Here is a 24,192-nt window from a genome sequence, read left to right on the forward strand (position 1 = left end):
TAGTGCATATTTTGCATATTAGTGTGCATATTTTACTTGTTTTAGTGCATAGTTGCAAGCATATTTCCCACTTTTTAGTGCATATTGATCCTCACTTTAATAATAAGGTATAAAAATAAATGTGCTTGGATATGAGTTATAATTGAACTTACTTATCCCTTAGTACCCATTTTGTTTCGTAATTATCTTGATCACAAGTAGCATAACATCCACAATCCTCTTCATGATTGGTATACTCTTTGAATCAAAAGAAAATGTTAGCAGTTAAATGAACTTTTAATCTTTAATTGAGGAGTTTGATGCAATAAGGGGGTAAGTCTGAAACATGCAGTTGAAAAAAGAAACAATGTTGAAAATTTAAGTAGTGTTTTTTTTCTTACATAAAACAATATAATATGTAGCATTTTATTCCGATCTTGAATTGAAATGTTACCAGGAGGCTAAACAAGCATGACAAAAGCCACAAATGCGTTTGATGCAGAAAGGGCATAAACTCGTTTATGTCCTTATTACATCAAACTCCTTAATTATATGTTACACAAGTAAAATTACATAAACTATAGTACGAGTAAGTCCAAGATCTTACCAAATATTATTTGATTGTATTCAGTTATCCAGAATCATGGGTTTTGAGGACAAGACTAAATCATCTTGTGCTCATTGAGCTACCTTTGAAGGGATTGGTTACTGTTATATGTTTGCTATCATCTAACATACAGCTGATGTGCTACTCAATGACCCATGATATTTTCACCTATACCCTATAAATAGCTTCGTCACTGGATTTTAAAGGAAATATTCTGAAACGCGATAAGATTTAACTGAAAAGTAAATATGAAGTTGTATATTAAGTACATCAAAAGTAAAATCACCGTTTCAAATAAAGCAAGATATAACCGATGTCCTGAAAGCTGTTAAACGATTCAAAATTAAGAAAAGTTCAGACAGTTCGACAGTTAGAACTACAAATGGTTATAAGTTTGCAAGTTTGTGACTGTTATTTCTGCCATTAATGGTAATTAATCTAGTTGATCTAAGTTGAGCTCTAGCTATATTCTTAATTAACCTTCCAATGATTAAAAGGGAATTATATTCTAATTGCAAGTTAGAAAGATAAACACGCTATTGTTGATTATATTTCTACTGGAATGATCTCAGGTTAATGTCAGCTAGACCATTGACATAACTCTGACACAGAACTACAGTTGTACTTTTTGTCTCACATTTCTCTTTCCGAAAAGTCACCATTTGATCATGATTGCTGTAAGTTTTCAAAAGAAACTTAAAATGAATGCATTTCGATAAACCAAATGAATTACCAATACTAATATGCTTTACATCAGATTGAAATAGTTCATGCTTTCGTAAACCAAGACATTACTCCACCTACCGCTGTTTCCTGCCCTATATCACGATTCGTGATTGCGTCTTGTGTAATCGCACTAATGTCTTATGGAAATCATGCGAAAGTAATTTGAAAGTTCTTTGTAAAACTGAACACATATCCTTACGAATTATGCATAATATCAGTATAAAATGTGAAATAACTTTTGAAAAATATGCTTAGACTAGAACATTGTGGATGTCTAAGTTGATTATTGTTTGATAAGGTCTCTAAAAATAATATATATTGAATATAATTAACATTAAAGGAACGATATATCTATAAACAGACACAAAGGGAGGAGCGGTACCATGCTTAAAAAGCACCTACTTACCAATTGAACATCCTGGCAACCTAAGTAGGAAAAAGTGAAAGGATACCGGATTTAGAACACCGAATCCAATAAAGTATGACGACTTCGCAGCAATACACAGCCCTGAAATCTTGATCGTCTATTCCAAAATGATCACTACTTTTGCTTTATATCATATACGCATAAGCTAGCCAACCGTAACATCTAATGTCTAATATAGTACACCATAACGCATGTCCAGCACTTGGCTCTTGAATTTGATGTTTGCGATCATCTGTAGTGCTTCAAGCATTTGTTGAAGGCGGAAAATATTGGTGATACAAATATAAAGAACTCCTTCAGTTTCGAGGGAGCCAAATAGTAGACACTCTATAGTTTGTGGAAAGTACCGAAATAGTCACTAGGTTACGAGTATTGCGATGGACAGTGTCCTCAATGATGACTACAGAAATAACGATAAAATAATACCAGCAAAGAGATAACGCATATAAAATAAGATTCCCTGCCATCAATTACTGACCACTGAAGAATTTTGTAGGCTAGTACAATAGACCGTGTGCAATTAAAGTTAATGAAGAACCCATAGGAACGTTGAAGATTAGAAATGACAACGAATGATTTTGCTTGTCTATGAAAAATTACGAAAGAACCTCAGTATTCGAATCACTTGTTTCCTCCTTCAATCATGGTTGGTGATATGTGATGCTGAAGGCTGAAATTCACTAGTATAACATGATGTGTGATAATCTTAACAACAAGCATTTTATATTGTAATGATTCTGGGACATATATGGGTTCTTGCTCATTCAGTGGTCTATATATATTGTGAAAAGAAGCATGTCTTTAATATAGGAATATTTCAATTCCCAATACTGAAACTGTTGAAGCGGATGTCATAAACATCCAGACAAAGTGCAAAAAATTCCCACTCAAACATTAAACTCTACTTTTCCCAAGAGTTGTGGTCAGCTTTGAACATCAGATTCAGCAGCACATACCTTCCTATAGACTGTCGAATGTAACTTAGTGAACTATATGAGGATTTTTCAATTTTGATCTGGAAATCATTCATAACTCATGTGCCTCTAGTCTACGACAAATCACAACTGGTCTGTAGGCTGAATGGTGCGGGCTGCACTCCATTCATACATAATTCGCACGTCCTACGGATGTTCCCATAATTTTGTCTTCTCTACATATAGGGTGTTTAAAGGAATGAAAGCAAACTTTCAGAAATAATTTATCACAGGAAAACATAAGAAATGTATATTAAAGATGGTGTACGAATTCGCCATTTCATGGTAAAAGCCCACCACGAATTGTCAGCAGGATACATCGAAATCCATTGCTACAGAACAAACTGTCCAATAATGGAAATTTACAAGAGTAATTGGAATAATTAAAGCCGTACGTCCAACAGTTGTTCTAGTGGGTCGGGGATTCAAAATTCTTTAACCTTCCGGTTCTACCATCATTCGTTTGTACAGTACCTCCAATTCTGGAATGTATATACAGAGAAACTTCTCCTAACAGACACCTCGAAAAAGTAGACAGCTCTTAATAACGGCTACTTTTCAATTGCCCGGTAGAATATCATTCGGTACAATGGGAAAGTTACTTCTGAATAGCGGACATTCTCAATAACTGACGAGGACACTGAAAACTGTTCCCCAGCGCCCATGTAGAACTTCCAAACAACGGAGAGCCAGGAGTAAAACTCTCCTATTTTCTAGACTTTTAAACAATGATGGGCAGAATTTCTAACAATATCGTTAATTGTTGAGTAAGATATTGTATTCCTTTAGTATTCCGTCTAGTTTTTTTTCTTTTCTTTAAGCGCATATTGTTTACTAACAATTTTCAGCATAGTTTGAACAATGGAACGTGATCCATTTGCAAGACACAGGCATCAAGTACAGTACAGTTTAAAAGAAGGACCTGTAGTGAAATTTCCTTTCACTGTACTTAGAAGACTGCATTGTTTTTTTATAGAGTATCTTTTTGTGTTGCAACCTAAGCTTTTTCCGAATAGCAGACACTTCCCAATAACGAGGAGTTTTACGTATCCCCTTACTATATGGTATTTGGACGTTTTACTATACTACCTGTATATATATATATATATATATATATATATATATATATATATATATATATATATATGTGTGTGTGTGTGTGTGTGTGTGTGTGTGTGTGTGTGTGTGTGTATGAGAGAGAGAGATAAAGACAGAGATAAAATATTATTTGTTCAAACTAACAATTGAGGAAGTGTTTTCTGCTGTAAATTCTACGTCACAAAAGTAGCTATTACTCTCTACGCAACCTATCTGCTGAAACCGTAAGTTTGTCACTATTAGTTACAATATTATGGCCTTTATCTGAATTTCTATCATACTTAAGTTTCCGATACCAAACTTAAATGTTCTTACTAGCATGTAAGCTGAGAATGTGAGCAAAAACATGTGTAAGTAATTTGCTAATATGAATACTTACGTTTTAGCACTTTGCTAACGCACACAAGACCTTGCAAATCACATTCTTTGTATTTACCTGCAGGATCAAAACGAATGTTTATAAAATAATCCTAGCTCTATTAAATATACTACAGAAACTAAATTTACTCATATTTATACATGTACAATACATTCTACCGTTCCGCGGCAAATATATAATAAAAAAACGAATTTTTAGGGGGGTTCTATTAGTCTTATATAATATACTGTGGTGATTCATTTATATTAGATAAACAGTTATATAGTAACACACACACAGAGAGAGAGAAAGGGAAAGAAAGAGAGAGACAGACAGAGAGAGAGAGAGAGAGAGAGACTTTGTTTTGATATAGTCAATATAAAATTAATAATCTTACCAGATTAATAATGTTGCAATGTCAGCAAAATTATTTTTAAATGGAACGACATCTGGTTACAACATACATCAAATCTAGAAGCCAATGGAACTTTGGAGTATCATACTTCCTACTCTGGTTTTAAATTTTTAGCGCGCTAGAGTAGTAAGATTATCTAAATTTGAAAACTTCTATAAAAGTAATAAAATAATTTAAATTCTCGAGGAAAAGTGCATCAAAAGAGTTATTGTGTCTATTACTATATGAAGAGGCAAATTTCGTACAATTAGGAACAGTTACAAGGATTGGCCACTGAAAGTTGTTTAAAAGACTTCACTTCGAAGAAGTGTACTGAGAAAAATTCGTTATCCGGACAGCGGTATATAGTACAGTTACACGGAATCCTTATTTTTACTACGAAAATCAGTACGGAACATACGTTATCAATATGATACATGCTTTTCCCGCTTAGATGTTACATTAAGCCGTTGCAGGAGGTATGACATCTAACACTTTTACATGTGTTACCTTATATACGTATGTTACATATATCAGGTATATGTTAAATGCGCTTATCTATATGTAAGATTCTAATAGTTCTGTCATAATATGAAAATTAGTTGAAAAAATTCTTATAAGAATGAGGCTTTGAAATTAGATGTACTAAGTTGTATTAGAAAATATAGGCCTACTAAAAGTTCCCAAGGATCGCAAGTGTACTACGGCAGCCATATTGGAAAATGACCGTCGCAAGGTAACAAATGGTCTTAAAGTTGCGGTCATTTTAAACGAATACTTATAAGCATGGAACTTACTTTATGGATTCATTTTCCTAGAGTAAAATACCATACTAAAAGTTGGAAAAGACATCCAGGTGTGCTAAGGCTACCGTGTTGGAAAACGGCCTGCACAATTTGAAAAATTTGTATGAACTTGTAACCACAAGAAAACTTACAAGGATTGGATTTCGCAAAAGACGTATTCAGTGTCAGTGAAACACAAAGCATACTTAAAGCCATCAAAAGTAAGAAGTATGCTATGGCCGCCATATTTTAAATTGCTAGTCTATTATGAAAATTATTTGAAAGTTATGATCAGTTTGAAAACTTTTAAACATGAATATGTGAGTAAATGCCTTTAGTTGTAGTGAAAATCTCAAACACAAAGGCATCTCCAGTGATACTTACTTTCTTCATCGATGAGTACCAGGGTCGATATGGGTATATACAATACCGGTAGGCTCTATATTTCATGAATACATTAGTCTCTGTGTCACAAAGTGGAGTGTGTTCGAACAGGAGACGAAAAATCGATCGACGGTACCGACATTGTTGTGGTCACTTCTCGAGTCACCCTACCTACTAGAAATGCTACTCCACTGCTTAATTCAATGCCGCACATTATTAACAACCCACAGAGATCCAGGAGGAAAGTCACAAAAAGGGGCGAGAATCGGCCCAGAAGCAAGGTTCTACTTGTGGGGGCGCGTATTCCCGGTGACCCATAGGCCCTTCGGACAATGTGGATATTTGGAGAACGTGCAGACACTCTAGTTTCACAGCATGCAAACCGCGGTGTCGCATTTGAAGTTGTAAAAGTGTCAGGACCCACAACAGCCAGGTCATTATGGTATGATGTGTGTCAGAAAACAAATTTAACTGTGCCTCTCCCATAACACACTCCTATCCACGGGCCTGCTGGATATCACAATCAAGATCAAGAATGAGTTCCCACTGGAACCAACCCAAGCTCAGTTGACGCATGGGTGGAAATAACTGTCTGGCTGGCTGTTTTGGGCCCTGATACTGGAATAACTTAAAATGCTTCATTGGTGTTTGTATATTCGGAAACTTGTGTCTCTGCTTGTTTTCTCCATACCCACATTGTCCGAGGTGCCCAATGGCCACTGGAAATACGTTTCCCCACAAGCAAATAATCCGTGCTTGTGGGCCCGTTCTCATCACTTCTTGCGAATATTTTGCTGAATCACCGTCGTTTTAGGGTACTGTGAGTCATAGAATTACGCAGTAGAGGCAGAAAATAAAGATACACTTAAAGATCTCCATCAGAAGACTCTCCAGTGGCGCACGGAGAGCCGAGAAATGACCACAACACTGTCGGTACCGTCCATCGGTTTTTCAACTCCTGTTCGAACACACAATCGAGACCAAAGTATTCGTGGCCTACAAAGTTCACCGATTGGCTACTTCCCATACAGTTCTCTCACCGGTCAAGAAAGTAGGGAGTGAACAATGTATTAGGTGGAGATGCCGAGTGCAAATATATAAAGCAAAAGAAATTTTTTTACCACACTTGCATAGTGATGGACTACAGCAAACATTGGACGATTTACGATACTACAATTACAATAATATGATATCCAAACAACATTTCAACATGACGTTTGACCTTTTACACTACCTCCTACAAGCGACGCTGCTTCCCAACATTCGTATCTTGTGTATCTTCATTTCCAGCTATGGAAAGACAATAAATTGAATCCAACCGACTAGGGATCGGTAAGTTGGGAAATGTCTTGTCTCCTGTGTCGACAACAAGGAGTCCAGCACATTCAGAGTTGATGAGGCTTATTTCACAACATGTAAATCATGCTATAACAAATGTTACTGCAGAAACACGGATTTCTTATGTTCTACTATCTGTAAAAACTGTCAAGGGTTTTCCTGTATGAATAAGGCCAATACAAGTGATCTATTTTCTGATGACGAGGAAGACATAGACTAAAACCTGATTGCATTTGTTCTATTGGTAAAAACATCTTTTGCTTTTCATTTATTTTCTGTCTAATGAACATTTTACAAGGTATGTATTTTCAAATGTCAATTGCACAGAAACCGCAAAGATAGCTGATATATATATATATATATATATATATATATATATATAAGACCGTATCCAGGATTGTCTGAGCGGTGCACCAAAGCAGGAGAAAATTTTTTACTACACTTGTATGTGGTAGACAACAGCAAACATTAGACGATCTATGGTACTACAAGTACAATAACATGATATCCAAACAACATTTCAACATGACGTTTTCTACCAAAGTAACCAATCACACTTAAACTCTTCAAAGTGACACGTGACAATATTCTTTACCCCCAACAAAACCGATGCAGAGAACGGAGGAAAGCATTCTAAAGAGGGTCGCAAGTGTTATGCAAGAAAAAATGTTCTCTCCTCCTGGTTTTTGTTTCCTTCCCCACTTGATAAATGTTTTGCTTTCTTGCTTGGTGAATCCTTTTCCTTTGACCTTTAAATAATAGACTTAAACTATTGGTTTTGCAAAGCTCTGCTTTCTTTTAAGCCCCAAACGAAAAGATGATAGCAGAAAGTTTCAGAAAGTGTTACTATTTTCACTGCTAGCTTCTCATTTTAGATAGTGTATGTATACAACGAACGAAGGGGGGGTGCACGTGTACATTTGCATCCCCTAAGTCCATGCCTATATATATAACATTTGGTGTAAAACTTAATTTTCACTATACTGATGAGAGAAAATGTATCAGTACCCTTGAGGATCTAAACTAAAAAAGTAGCTATCATATTGGAATATGCCAGAAGTAGTAGAAAATGGTTTCTGTATTTTATTCATTACATCTAATTGCATGTGTATAAAGAATTCATAATGTTTTGTAATTATTTCATATTACAACGTCCAGATTTCAATATTGCGACCATGAGACACTTGCGCTTTTGGGAGAATTTCAATATGTTCTTCACTTCCACAAAATGCAACTATTAATATAGCCCCATGCTTATAAGGTATTTCCTTTATTGATCAGAAGTTTAAAAAATTGGGTTTATTACGGCTGTCATTTTTCAATATGGCGGCCGTAGCACACTTCTGATTTTTGGGTTCTCTTAGTATGTTCTTCGCTACAACCGAAAGCATCTAATCTCAATGTCCCATTCTTATAAGGCCCCATGATTTTTAAACTAATCACAAGATGTTGAGCTAAAATGATTCGTCTATAACCGCCCATATACAGTTCTTTCGTTAGTACAGGAAGTACGTTTATTCTGAACACTTATACAGAAAGTACGTATAAAATGTACTTTTCTCAGCTATACGTGTGCTGTACGTTAAGTCCAAAGCTACAGGATGTATATATGTAACCAACATTTTTACGTACGGCACATGTGTTTTTTTTTTATCAGCATACTTAGACAAATATCAGATCAAAACACATAGATGGTTTTCAGAATACGGAACAGCCGTAATAATGTTTACAAAAATATATTTTGAATTTAGAAAATATGATGAACATAGGCAAGGTTTATTGATTAGCTTAAAATTATGTAATTGGAAGAACATATTCTAATTACAACTACGAAATGCTATTACTATAATGTTTTAGGCAGAAGTAAAGGAAAGCAACGATAATTTTAAACATTGCCCATCAGAACATTGTTTTAAGAAGGATTGCAAACTGCATTAATCTATATCATTTCTCTGAAAGAGTATGACATTTTAAATTGCTGTAAGGTATTATACTTGATTTCCTATTCAAAGACATCTAACTCTTAAGATGTGATACTTAAGAAAATACTTTGTAGAAATACAAATAAACCTTTTAAAGACTTAAAGCTTTTTATAAAATGAAATCACATTTTCAATTTGATTGGTTCAAAACAATCTCAACTGTGTTCATGCGTACAAACTTTCACAAACCACAATTAGCGGATTAGGCCAGAAAACATTCTCCGCAGGCGAAGAATACGTGGCTTAAGCCACGTGTGAAGACGATGTTCGTTGTATTCTTCAACTGGATATATCAGCAGAAAATCACACCAGCAGTTTACAATGAAGCTCTTGTTAAAGAGATTTCGATGTGTGAGATCGAAAGTTGTTTGTTCTCACGAGTGGCTTCTAAACGACAAGGTGCTTTGGTACAGTCAGATTCTTATTGAACAATTTTTGGCTTCCAACCAACTCATGCTTTCCTGGCCAAGTCCAGAAAACATTTTTCTATTTCACAAAATTAAATCCAAATTGAGAGGAAGAATTTTGACTCTGATACTGATATGCATCACGCTCTTAGAAGTGAACCGAACGGGAACAAACAATAATACTTCCAGAAAACGACCTTAAGATTTGATATCAGTTCTATAACATGTATCGAAAAAGGAGAGATGTTTGTGGAAAAACTCATATATGGTTATGGTAATTATATATTTTATTCTACTATGCCATCAGTATCCAGACTTACTAGAAAGCCTGTGCAATTTAAAATTGTAAACTTGTGTATACCTAAGAACTTTAAGTGTTCAAAACCCAACCTATTTTGTATACTTTTATTGTGGTTGATAACAGTCTAAAATATGTACGAAGCAATTATGAACCAATGTGTGAACAAAGATCACAAATATTTAGTACTCGTTGTTAAAACGAATAATTGAGACCATTTGCAGAAAATATAATCTGTGGTTATAAATATGCATTTGTAGTTAACTACAGAAACTAAATATTACCGTTGTTGTAAAATAGATGAGGTACACATTTGCAGTAATCTATAGAACTCTTGAATTCGCACTGCAATCTGCATGCAATTGGTGTATACAAATTACTTAAATCCAGATCATATTCGCCTTGAAATAAACATTTCCTCTGTACGATTGAGAGCTCTTTAACTTCTGGAGTACTTCTTATGGGAAACATTTCTAGTATTTCAAGGTAAATCATTTCTTTCCCATCATATACAAAATAATTTACTGAGGTTTGAGGATATTCAGTCGCAGAGTTCAGAAATAGCTATAGAAATAAATAAACAAATAATTATTACACAAATATCACAAATATGCATAACTATTTTTAATATATTTAGAGCTGCCTCCTTTGATACCAACATGATCAAAGGCAAGTGCATTATTCACCAGAAACTAGAACCAACGGTATTAAATTAGATAAAACGGGCAATGTTTTAATCCCTGGAAACCCACTATCGCACCTTAAAACTTCCTTGAAGTTCGATGCAGGATTTTATAATTCCCAACGGATGATGATGGGAATGGTAGGGACACACATTTTTACTAACAACCTTGACAAACGTTGACAACAAATATTAATGTCCTAAAATGCATGGGAATAATTAATCTGCTGCCTTACGTTGATTACTGGTCAAATTTTTCCAACCGTGAAATAAAAATTACAAACATTTTTAGTTTGAAACATTTTCAAAAGCTTGCTGGCTTTTGCACCTTACTGTTCATGCAAATTATATGGACGCAGCTGACAAACTGTTCAAAGTTACACTTATTTTGGATAATCTAATACTATTGGTAATTTGCACTGAACAAATCTCACACATGGTGGTTCTAATACTTTGTTTGTAAAAGGAATTTGGGAGTAATAAGGGGGGAGCGGTGGCTCAGTGGTAGAGCTTTCACCTCCGGTGATTGGGGTCCCTGGTTCGATCCCAGTTCGCGCTATTTGGACTTTGTGGTTTACAAACATAGTGCTCGTGGCTCGTGGTTTTCCCATTTCCTCTCACATTTTCATTTCACCATTTTCACTCATCTCTCATCATGAGCGTCTCCTTTAGCCTAACCGGCATAATCGTAGGACGCAAAACTTAAAGATTTCATATGGGAGTAATACGATTCAATTCATTAAACCAGAAATATAACGCTGATGAGTTTATCGGTAGATTGGTCACATTTAGTATTGGTTGTCAAGTTTCATTATTCTATTCAAAAGTGTCTCTTTTAACAGTGAGCCGTAATATTTATTTAGATAACCTTTATGTGAATTATAAATTATTCCTAAGAACTGAATTTCAAGTCTCTAGAAACAGTGGGAAAAATTTCAACAAACTCTGTCTTTTCAAATTGACACAAATCTCATGAAACATGGGCGAGGCAATTATACCTTTTCACAGGATATGTTGTATATACAAGTGAAGTGAGTAGACAACAATACTGTGAACATGGCAAGGTCCTTCTGTAAAGAAGAATTCCCTTTCCTCTGTAAAAAGTAGAAACTATGTAGAGAAGAAGAAAATTGAAATTCCCTTCCGAAATGTGAAGGAATAGAACAAAAACATAAAGGGAGTAGATCTGTCTGCTAAACTGATCGAATTGTATAGTACCTGATTAGTGTATGTTTGATAGAGAAAACATATAGTTGTAGTAAAATTTCACCAGCATGGGGTGTACTTGGTATTCTGCTTTATCAGGCATGCAACTGAAGCGTATATAATGTTTAGCTAAGTAAATAGACAACCAAAACTGAGACATTATAGTTATAAAATTATTGATACTTATAACTAAAAGTATTAAGGGCAATATTGCCTAGATGTCCAATATTGCTTAGATCATACATTATGTATCCAAAACAACAAAAACATCTTAACTTACGAAACTATTTTCGGGATGGCATGTTCAATCATAAAAGCAAGCAAAAAGTGCCACAATTCTTACAAGCTGTTTAAGAAACCTAACTGAAGCCTAACTAAATGCCTAAAGAAAAACTAACTGAAAAAAAAACAAATATAAAACAAGACATGTTAAATGTGGATTGTAAAGGCTCAGAGAGTATGTATGTTAAATGGAAGAAATTAAAGCTTTTAAAAATCGGTCACTAAATATCGCATTTTATTCCGGATTTAGGTAGTTGCAAGAGTTTTTAATGTGTTAATATTTCTAACAATATTTCTAGGCGGACTAGACAGTATCGTGTGAGACAAGAGTGATGACAAGCTTGCCATGATCCCTTCATTTCAGTGCTTAGTACGAGGGGTCAACTGTTTCTAACGAAAACAATACAGAAACATAATTTCGAATTAAATTTATACTACTTCCTGAGTCGCTTACAAGAACAGCTTTCAAAGTAAGGTCTTTTTTAAAAATATCTAAGAAAATCACAGTGATAAATGTTCACATGCACAGAGCTTATCGGTAAATATACACTACTCAGAATAACATCTTTAGCGTTTTATTTTTACGGTGTGTGAGGGAACACTTCAAGAAGATCGAGTAGCCCATTGAATGCAAAATAAGATCTATAAACCGTTCTCTGATTGCAAGAAGTGTACCATCAGTGGAAATCCATCACCAAAGCTGTGAGGAATATGATTCAAGCGCCATTTCTAATAGTAAATTTTATAAGTAGGCGAGTCTGCTTAAGAAGGGCTAGATAATCTTTTGTAATCATGAACGGTCTTGTGCTTGTGACAGAGATTAAAATTTGTGAAGACAGATAATTCATTTCGACACTGTTAGAAAATTTTACGCCAGCTTTATGTTATCTTGTCTAAAACGCTGTGTCGGAGGAATTGTGGTCTCACAGTCAGACGAGAACCTTTTATCATGTGGATCTCCTAAACTAGAAGATTATGTTGAAAATTACTTAAATGTATGTACAATTTAAAAATGTAATATACTCGAAATGTGTTGTAATATTTTTTTTATCGTGAAACAGATCTTACTTTGAAAACATCTCTAATAATATTTCAGAAGATCGTTAATAAGCTTTAGTTTATCAGAAGGTATTATATTCACACATTGATACTTCAGAAAATCAAATGGCAATTGTAACTGTTGAAACACAATCACGAAATTTCTCAATTAATGGTACGTGAAGCTATTATGCCATAGTAAACATTTTATGAAACCTTGAATAATTTTCAAAGCAGTGTACGTCAAGATACTATTTTAATATTTTTAAAGATTAATAAAATGTTGTACACATAGTAGACTGGTAGTTCTTATGTTGACCTTATGTTTCAATTTATTAATTGCATGCAATATGGATAATTATATTACTGAATATTTCGTAACTACAAGATTTTGCTATTTGTAATTTTTTATTAGAAATACATAGTAAATTCCTGTATTAGCACTTATGCTTATATCTCTACTTATCTAAATATTTTAGTGTACTCATTTTTCTCGTGAGAAATTCAATTCCCTGCCGGAGTTTGTGTAGTTCGAACCTTACCTTTATCTGCAGATTTATATCTCATATAACCTTTCTGCTAAAATGACGTTTAACTCAAAAAAATCAAATGAAATTATATAAATACTTTAATAATCTAAATAAAATAACATTATTAGCATAAAATAAAATTAACTAAATTCAGTTTCCACATCATGTGAATAAATCAAAGGAAAATTTCTGACATATAAATTTGCAACAATTTATTCAGTTTAAGAAATAAACATACCTTGAGGTTTATAGAAGGATTCATCACAAAATATGAAAATCGTACACGATTAATGTCCAACATTTCAATTTTCTCCTTTTGGTTTTTGCTCTTGACTAAACTGTAAAATGGAATGAAATTAAATTTATATGTTTAAGTTCTACGGCTGTGTTTTTTAGGCAATAGGATACGAATTATTCTTAACGAATGTGAAAGGTTATGTAATAATTGGTAGAAAGAAAATGGAGGAAAAGAAATGGGAAATTTCCGAGAATATCGAGTAAGAGGTTGTTATCTACTTTACATTTCTAAGCACCCTACCATTGGGCAACAGTTCTCTTCCAACCTGAAAAGTGTCAAAGTGTATTCATAGTGGATACTTTATCTTGATACGTCGTTGTAAATTTCAAGATAATAGATAAAACAGCTGAAATATTGTACCATACAAATATAGCAGGGAGACATGGTGTAAATTTTAAATTAATAGATAAAACCACTGAAATAGTGTATTACAGAAATATAGTGGGGACCTTTTTGACATACTCTGTGATAATACCAGATTAAAAGTGTTGCAGACCCAACATAAAATTATATATTTTCAAATGGCCTACGTCAGGTTATTACAAAAAAAAAATCAAAATTTGCTTTAAAAGTTTCCCACAAATTTTCTCATTTAAATAACCTATAACATTTTAGCATTTTCTTCATATCTCTGGAAGTGTTTAAGATATCAAACTGCCTACAATGGCATTATGATCATAATGTATATTAAAAACTGTTTACGATGTAATACTAATCCTATCATTTTTTTATAAAAGGATATTTTTTAAAAGCCAACTCTTCAATTTCTTGTGACTTCTCTTCTACTTGTTCGAAATGTATCACATAATTGCAGCAATATCTAACTCTAGAGTGGTTTAAATGTACATTATCTCTTTCTTCTCACTTGCACTATAACTGTAGTTGAGTTGATTTTGAGTTTAACGTTCCTCTCAGCTGCGGAGCTATATGAGACGGGACTTTCCGGGACGGATCCTACCTACTGGAATTCGAACCACATGAACTCCCGCCGAGAAGTATTTAAATATTATTTGTTTTCTCGATGTTATGTAATATTGTAGCGTTCTAGTATCTATCACTATATAACAAAATATGGTGTTGTAAGTTTTCGTCTTACATCTAGATTCGAAATATGAAATAATTTGTAGTATTGCCATTTGAAAAATATAGCTTTATGTCGTGTTAACAAAACTCTTAACCTGGTGGTATCATATACTATGCTAAACAATGTCCTTGTGTAGATAATTACATGATACAAAATGTCAGCGTTATCTATTTATTATTAATTTTAGGGGTTATTGGAGCATTGACATGTCAAGAAATGGCCACCCCATATAAATTTAGTTACCAAATTTCAACAAATATCAGTCAACAGTAATTGATATATTTACATTAAAACTAAGGTCACTTCAACTTAACAAGCTTAACTCAACAAAAAATCAATATAGATATCTTCTGAGTCTTTTCAATTAAGTCAAATCAACTTTTCAGATAGAAAATGTTCATACCAAATTCCATACATTTTCTGTAAATAAAATACACACATCAAGAATATATATATATATATCGAGCAAGAATATTTCCATGTGATTATAGGCTACAATTTAAATCGTATACTCCTAAAAGATACATGTAATGCATCTTTTCTTATGATTTCTTGTATAGTGTATTGCACATACACCTACTCGCTTTCACCCATCTTGTGTTCCTTTTATCATTTTGAATGCCACATACAATGAGTTTCAAACTGTATTATTGTATATCCATAAAGAGCTAACATTTTTAAGTTCGACAAATAAAAATGTATCTATTAGCCCCTTGTATATAATCTAAATAAACAAAAAGACACATGATTCTATAAAATTAAGAAATTAAAAAGTCATAAATGCTTCAAATAAGAGTAAACATTGAGTTGTGCCTTTGGTTTCGGAAATTTGAGTTCAGAAATAACTAAAAATAATGTAATCAAATGAGGAAACGAGTGAGCAGATATTAATGAAAAATTACACTATCACATATAATTAGAGAGGATAAAGTAGCCTATCGGAGCAGTGGATAATACTCAATTTTGAGGAACATGATAAATGACATTGTAGAAAAATTGAGAGAGTTCACGATATTAGAATTTGTTTACGCTATTAGAATAGAAAATTGTTATTTGTGATGAAACACATAACTAATTTAAAAAACTCTATGGCCCATGGAACCCGAAGTTTCAATGCCGCATTCACAAGACTCTCCACTGACTTCTATCCTTAGCTAATTGCATTCAGTTTCTACTTTGTATTCCTATCTCTGTGAGATCCATCTTAATATTGTCCTCCCATCTGCGCCTAGGTCTTCCTAGTAGTCGTTTTCCGATTGGTCTTCTAGTCAAGATTTTGAAAGCGTTTCTAATTTCTTCCGAATATTCTTCTCAGGATCTTGTTCTCGAATACTTTCAGTCCATGTTCTTCCCTGAGAGTAAGCGACTATGTTTCGTAACCATACAGAACAAAAGGCATGATTATCGCTTTATATATTTTAAGCTTCAAATTCTTCGACAGAATTCGCGACGACAAAAGATTTTGAACCGAATAGTAACACGAATTCCCTGCTTTTAGTCGGCATTAAATTTCTTCGTGCATATGGTTTTCGTCTGTTAATATTGATACTAAATATTTGAAAGTATCCACTTCATCAAAAGTATTATTTAATATTTTAACGCCTCCACAATCTGCCTTATCACGGTCCCGACGCACTTCCATGTATTTAGTTTTCTCTGCATTTACTTCAAAAAGCATGTCCTTGGAAGCGTTTAATAAGATCTCTGCATTTCTTTCTATTGTTCTCCTATCATCCCCTATTATATTTACATCATCAGCATATGCCATAACCTGGTTAATACCGTTCAACTCTAGGTCCTGGTTGCTATTTTTTATTTCCCTTATGGCGTATTCCAGCTCAAAGTTTGATGAAACACATTCACGACATAATCTGAAATCCACGATACATGCAAGTTTTCCATTTTGTAGCATTACAAAATAATGTTCAGCTTATATCCGAACAATTTTCAAAGTGCACTTACCCAGAAAAAGGCATTTAGTAACTCCGTTCTATCATTATCATTATGAACTATATCATTGCATTACAGTTTTCATTCCAACATCTACGTTGGAGCGCGGATATTAACAATTTCATCGGACACCTTCCTGGAGGTTAGCCACAGGCACTTAACATGATGTTGTGCACGTTCTTTGAACATTCCAAATGCGGAGAGAAGTCCTAACTGTCATCAGAAACACCATGAAGTGAATAATTTTCACGTTCATGATTCCCTGCCTGTTCACATTCATGATTCTCTGGCATAAACTTTCTCTGTAGTGGCCGTAAATTAGGCATCCTTCAGAGTCGTTTCACGTTACCTAATTTCTCAAACGTTTCTGTTATGACTGTAATAAATGTAGATCTAATACAACGTAACAAATGTTTTCGTACCTTATAAGGCTTTCTTACAGTTTGTAGTGTTTACCTTATGTACAACAACGTAGAATCTGATGAGAGTGTAAACCATCTTCTAGCGGCTGAGAGTCGACTTTGTAATGTTCTAACCATACTACTAGTCTCAGGCTGCGGGTTCGATTTCATGGACAAACTTTTGGATTTATCCATCTAATACTTCTAATTAACTTATTATTTTCTTAATTATGATAGACTTTGTTTATGTAGTCTAGATTCCTTGAAACATTTCTGTAAATCTTTTTGTTTAATAAAAAAGGAGTCTGTTATTGTTGGATTCAGGATCACAAGGTATTATGCATCTGTCAAGCAATGGTACTGCTTTGTTAAATTTATGTGACTCATAGTTATCTGAAAGGTACTTCGAGGAATACTTTAACACTGAACAAAATAGCTTTAGTTCGGTTTCAACTTGGCTCTCACGTATTTTGTCGTCGTTTTCTTGTCATTCCAGCTCCCACCCACTACCTTCTAGGAAAGGATTATTTATTAGCACAGAACTCAAATTTGAGTTGATATGACTTAACGTTGGAAGTTACGAGATCTGGTAAAATTTTTAAATTTGCATTGCCTGCAAATTTTAATGTCAATTTTGTGTAAATGAGTTTGCTATGCCAGTGGTTTCATTTTACAAGCCTTTTTCGTCGGTTTGATTACAGCCATGTTCTAAAACATGTATTTAAGTGGAAAAATGTTTTGATGTATTGGGGTATCGAGTTTATTTGTTACTTAATAGATTAATAATGGTTACTGTATAAGTTTTCTACGAGATACTGTTGCTAACAATGTAAATTCATATTTTTAGCTGTCAGATCCGACAGCTCAGCAATATTTGTTATAGAAGAATAAAGTCCTTGGCAAACCTGTTCAGAATAAAGATTAATATTTTTGTACCAATGTTACGGAAGATGATAATCCCCTGACGAAGACACGTGCTTTCGTGGATGGATTTCAGCTTAAATGTGAGAAGTCAGTATACATTCGTCAATTTTTGATCCTGTTTCATATACGGGATGCTATTTACAAACAGGTCCGGCAGTTACTAAAACAAAAAAGTTTTAGACCGTGCCACAGTAGTTACAATTATCCGATTACATTAGTTAAAAGAAAGAATAAATCTTGTTGGTTCGTATCAGATATGCTGCATACCAATGCAAAGATCAACCCTTTAACTTTCCAGTGATGCCAATGCAGAATATTTTGATGCGTTCCAATGCTAGTGAGTATCTATGAAGTACTGCCCTCTATCAGAGATTTCTCAACTGCCACTGTCTGAAAAGGTATAATTGGTAATATTTTTTGGCAGGAATTGGACACTATGTTTCGAAGTATGTTAATTCAATTTCTGGGCAAATTACAAAATATTTATACATCTTTACAAACGCCTGATACCACAAAAACAGTTGGAAAGGTTTTTAGGGTTCTGTTCGTTTGTTAGAAACCATGTTTCTAACTTTTAGCCTTTAAAGCAAAGCCTTTAGAACGTTTATTGAAGAAAACGTTCCTAATAAACGGGCTTCTCTACAACAAGACCAATTTGAAATACTTAAATAGATGGCGTTATCTACCTCCACCCTGATGAAATTTCAGCCTCACAGAGCCGTCTACGTCGTAACAGATGCCAGTATCCATAGCCTGGTAGGCACAATCTTAGAATTTAAAGGTTTTTAAAATATGCTCCATTGTTCCGATAGTTCATAGTTCACGAGATATGAGAGAAACATTATCATCTTTTAAGTTGGAATTAGCTACACTGATTCTTAATTTGCGAGCTTTAGATATTTTACTAGGTCGTCATTTTTATTTTCGTACTGATGGTTGATCCCTAGTCTATTAACGTGAAACAAAGAGTGTTTCACAGTTTTTACGCATATTGACAGAGCTTGAAACGTATAGCTATACTATATTCCATATTTCGGGTACCTACAATAGTCTTACAGACAGTCTTCGTCACAATGTTGATTGCAAAAGGAATAAAGTGAAACAACAGAATAACTGAAAAGATCCCCTTGTCTTTGTTATAGAAGAAAACGACAAACTGAAAGAAGGACAACACAAGGATTCATGCTACAAGGATATTATTATTTGTGGAGATGAGAACACCGTAAAATTATGGAATTGAACGTCAGGCACTTCGTTATGAGATGGAAGATGGGCTTTTGCATCTTAAACATTGACGAAGAACTGGTATACAGTTGTTCTTTGACCTCACAACTGGTTTATGAGAAATTGTTTGAATCATCTCATTGTTTAATGTTAGGAAGTTCACTCTCTGGATTTACAACAAAATACAAATTGTTGCTAAATTCTTTATATTTTCATACATGAAAATTTTGTTATAGAAAGATGCAAAGGTTGCAAAATTTGTCAACGATACCACAATCTACCGGATTCGCCTCTTTGTGTTTTACAAGAATTGTGCCTCCTTTCCTTGACATTGGTGTCGACAGAGTTGATCCGTATTCAGATGCTAATATTTAACGTCAGAAATATTTAGCGTTGGACTTCAGCATTCGTTATGTACTCACGGATACTTTCGAGAATCAGCCTATGATTTGGCAGAACTTTTCGATAATCGTGTAATTTTGAGTTTGGTCTTTATAAAGAAGTTATTTTACAAAGGAATATAAAGAAACCTTTCATATTCTTTAGAAACTCAAAGCAAAGTTATTGTTACTTTTGTACCTATTGAGAACTTCAATACAGTGTTTCCTCATGTTACAACTCTATTGTCTCAATCACAATTCAAATAGCAAGAAAAATTCAGCGTGGGCATAAAATAACCAAAATCATTAAATGTTGTTAATAATCCATTTATTAGTAATTTCATGAATAGTTAAATGCTTTCTCCATGTTTAATCGAAATTTCTTAATTATTTCTTTTAATGATGAATTTATAATGATTTCTTTATATACACGTGAAAAATTATTGACACCATGTTGCAGTTCACGTTTGGTTTTCCAGTTCACGAAAATGTTTTTTATATGTTTGGTAAAGTATTAGTCTCCCCAAAGAAAATTGTACTGCATTATTCGAACGAATTTCGTGTTAAACGTTACAGTATTGGTGGTAGAGTGAAAGACTTTGGAGCCTATATTATAACTCCAGATGCTTCAGCATGGAGTATAATAGACGTGTTTTAGCAAATCTTTATCAAGATCCATATTACATAGGTAGCCGTTGTTTTAGCTATAAGTGACATGATCTCTGCAGTAATTGGTATGGGTGTGGTCAGTAAACAAAGCATGTAGTATTATTCCCGTTAAATGTGCACAAAATACAATTCTATTACAGCAAAGTAACAATACTGACGACGATTTCAAGTCAAGATGTGATCGAACTTTATTATTTTGAAGAAATATGGCAACAAAACAACAGTGACAGCTAATCGTTGCAAGAAAACACGTCATATTCCGACATCACTCAGATTTGTACATAATGTGATCTCCACGATCTTGATTTCAAATGAATTTTTTCAAGAAGAAAAGACATCACCCATGTAGGCTAGGGATATATAGTAATTATTTAGTAGTTGTTTGAGGAACGACTTGCTTTGAGGTAAACTAAATTTTATTTTCCTTCTACAAGCGCAGAACTAACGATATGTGATTCTAGATCATGTCATTGTGTAACAAATATAAATAAATCAACAATACTTCGTTTCGGTTACCCTTTTCTTGTTCCAAATTTTATATTAGTAAAATGTTTTTCACCTTACAAATATGTAATCGATTTTATAGCAAAATACATGACAAAGCTTGTATAAAATTAGTGAGCATTTCAACCTATTGAGTAAAGCACGTTAATATCAAAAACACAAAACCTATAGTCCTTCATTCTGGATATGTACTAGGGTGTATTTTTGAAATGTACAGACACTTTTAACAATAGTTTTGATTCATATAGTTTTTAATCTAAAATACGAAAAGATGAAAGCGTTAGCGAATTCAACATTTTTGTTGATGTTACTTATAGTCATTTGATTTCATTCAGTTGCAATTTGCATTTCTGTGTTAGAACGGCCGATAGTTGCTATAAAATTGAGTGTCTCTAAGACTTGGAACATATTATTCTTCCTAAAATGATTTTATACGCTTTTCAGTTGATTTTCTAGCAAGGGAGATCTGAAACTTTAGGAATTTAAAATGCTCTTTCGTTAGCTCCATGATTTATTTCATTGCTTTATGTTTCAAATGGCTGTTTATTGTACTGTGTTTCATCTGTTACTTGTAAAATAAATTCTGCAAAAAGTACAATTTGATAGATTTTATATTATTATATTTGTAGTACAAATAAGTTACAATGATTTGTATTATATGAAAAATTTTGATTCCTAATACGAAAGATTCAAAATAATACCAACTTTTTCCAACGAATTCTTAACGTTGACCGATGTACAATGTATTCAATACTTTTCGCTTATCCTCCTTTCAATACATCCAATTTTTCTTTCTACTTCCGTTTTTTTCTCGAACGTCAATAAAAACAATGTGATTGGAGCAAGGAAGTACAGTTATAACTGTTTCGGTAATATATAATTGCAATCATCTGACACTTAACTTGATATACAAAAAATTATGATTTCACTGGAAGAAAATAAAAGATCTAGAAACTATAGTTAATATTCTTAAATCAATTACTGTTAAATCAATTGCTAAATTTTGTTTCTATATTTAATATTAAACTTAAATTTTATAATGTATATTATTGTATATATTACCTGGAGGAATGCGCAAGAGCAGAGTTAGCTGCAAAACAAAGTCCATACTGCGTACGAATTGGGTACTTTTCGTAGTAAAATTTTGTATAACCATGAACTACTGATACCTTTGGATTACTTGCAACCTGCAAATGAAGAGTGAGGCCGAACATTAAATTACATCTCTAAATAAGAAATTAGATTAAATTAATATTATGATATGAATTTTACTTACGCATCAATGTATAATCATGCAACATTGTGCGTGTAACGATTAATCTCTTTTTCGAAAAAAGTTGTGAGTGGCTGACTGACTCCTTGACTGATTAACCCAGATACTAAATTACTTCAGCTAGAAATTTTAATTTAGAACTGAACATAGGACAATTATCTAGACTACCTACGAAACAAACGATTTCGGAAAATGTGGAGGGGAAAAGAGGAAATGGGAATACAATTATTATAATTATTATAAAATATCTTCATCTTAAAATCTTTTTAGGTTGGGTGCAATTTTTTGTTTAAAAGTTTTTATTTGAAATAATTAAAGACGTGATTCAGCGTTTTTGGTATTTCACCTAATGTAGAAGTAAAAGAGGAAACCAAAGATGATGCGGCGTAAGAGCGATATAATAAGATGATCATATGAAACTCCTTTAAAGATAGACACATGTAATTTGATACATTTCATGTAAAATAATTGAAGTTGTGTTTAAGTATTTTTTTTTTTGTTATTTTCATTAGCAGGGAGGAAAAAGTGGAAGGGTGAAATATTAGATACTAAAACTAAGTATAAATACGTTTTGAACTAGTGTTAACTAAAGTCGAATTCAAAATTTCGAATCTCTAAACTTAAAGCACTCCAAGAGATGAAATCATATTACAAAGTATTCGACCTGGGAGGTAATAAAATTGGATGAAAAGTTAACGACTAAAGTTTGTGGATGTTGGAGCTATAAGAAATAGCTCTTTCCTCCAGCAGAATTGTTTCAGTGTACACCTGTAAGTTTGTCAACAAACATGATAGTATAGGCATGACCTAAAACAAAACATGCCACCACACTCCCCGATTTGAATCAAGAAAAAATGAATAGTTCAGAATCACTTAGAAAATCACAAGGTAGAGAAAAGAAACTTCTTTCACGTTATGTTTGGAGAGATAGGAATGAAAGCAAAGAAAAGGGAAATAAGAGGATGCGTGATGCAGAGACAGATAAAGTGTGGAAAAAGTGAAATAGGAGGATAAAAGAACGAAGAGGGAAAGAAAAGAACGGAAGACGTGGAGATAAATGAAATTTTAACACTTAAGGATAAACAAGCTGCCTTTTTCTCAACTGTCCCTTCACTCTATATGGGACTTTACCCCTTTAAATGATACATCTCTTCAATAGCAATCGCGAAAACCAGTTACAATACTTAATTCCATGAAACCCTAACTTTAAATCCAAACTGGAAATCGAATCGATAACATCTAGAATGAGTGCCACATACCCTACTCACTTAGCTACACAGACCATAACAGGTGTGTTGTTAATTCAGGATTAAACTCGCAACTCTATCTATGGCTCAGTCTCTGCTGTTTCCATAAAAAGCATATGATCTGTAGATGAAGACCAAACAAGAATCAACCCACAATCTTGAGAACTTACACTTGCACCAACATATTTCTCGGACTAATCGAAGATTAAAGGAGTAGTTTCGTAAATCTACGAAACGAGTCCTAGTTGTTGAAAGATGTAGTCACAGCAGTAACTTATACGCAAATGTCATTTCGTAGCTTTGTTTCACATGTGCAGTATAAATAAAGATTAGGAAACCGTTTTGTAAGCTCTAAATTAGATAAGTTGGTATTGTGTCAGCTTGTTGCATGTAACAAACCGGAATGAAATCTCGGCTAGTATGAGTTATTTTTCTTTTAAAATACATTTCTGTATGTTCATATTTGTTATTGATAAGTGTTTTCTTGCATTTTTCATAGATTATATAAAATTAGTTACCATGGGTTAGTACAGGCAACGTGTAGTCAATATATTTAAACTTTCGTTTCTTTCTTTCGACAGTGTCGATTATTTACCCGATCGCTTGTGTTGTTGAAGGTATTTTTGCTGTAAATAACACACAGATTCTTTTACAAACAAAGTGACCAATTCTGATGCCATCTTGTTCCAATTCTACCTTTCCCAACTCTATGGCAATGGACAAAACAAAATTTGCATGTTTGA

General features: G+C 33.5%; 1 protein-coding gene across 1 annotated transcript in view; it reads right to left on the reverse strand.

Annotated features, from left to right (window-relative positions):
• The window catches only part of LOC145685156 (uncharacterized), a 72,759-nt gene that overhangs the window by 23,410 nt on the left and 25,157 nt on the right, over positions 1-24,192 (reverse strand). The window contains exons 5-9 of the mRNA XM_081757509.1: positions 21,992-22,155; positions 13,734-13,833; positions 10,042-10,321; positions 4,191-4,247; positions 153-237 (exon numbers count right to left, since the gene is read on the reverse strand). Of these exons, the coding sequence (XP_081613635.1) occupies positions 153-237; positions 4,191-4,247; positions 10,042-10,321; positions 13,734-13,833; positions 21,992-22,155 (686 nt within the window). The remainder of the gene's footprint in view (positions 1-152; positions 238-4,190; positions 4,248-10,041; positions 10,322-13,733; positions 13,834-21,991; positions 22,156-24,192) is intronic.

Source organism: Thermobia domestica, chromosome 5, assembly GCF_964235325.1.
Source record: "Thermobia domestica chromosome 5, izTheDome1.hap1.1, whole genome shotgun sequence".
Classification (NCBI taxonomy): domain Eukaryota; kingdom Metazoa; phylum Arthropoda; class Insecta; order Zygentoma; family Lepismatidae; genus Thermobia; species Thermobia domestica.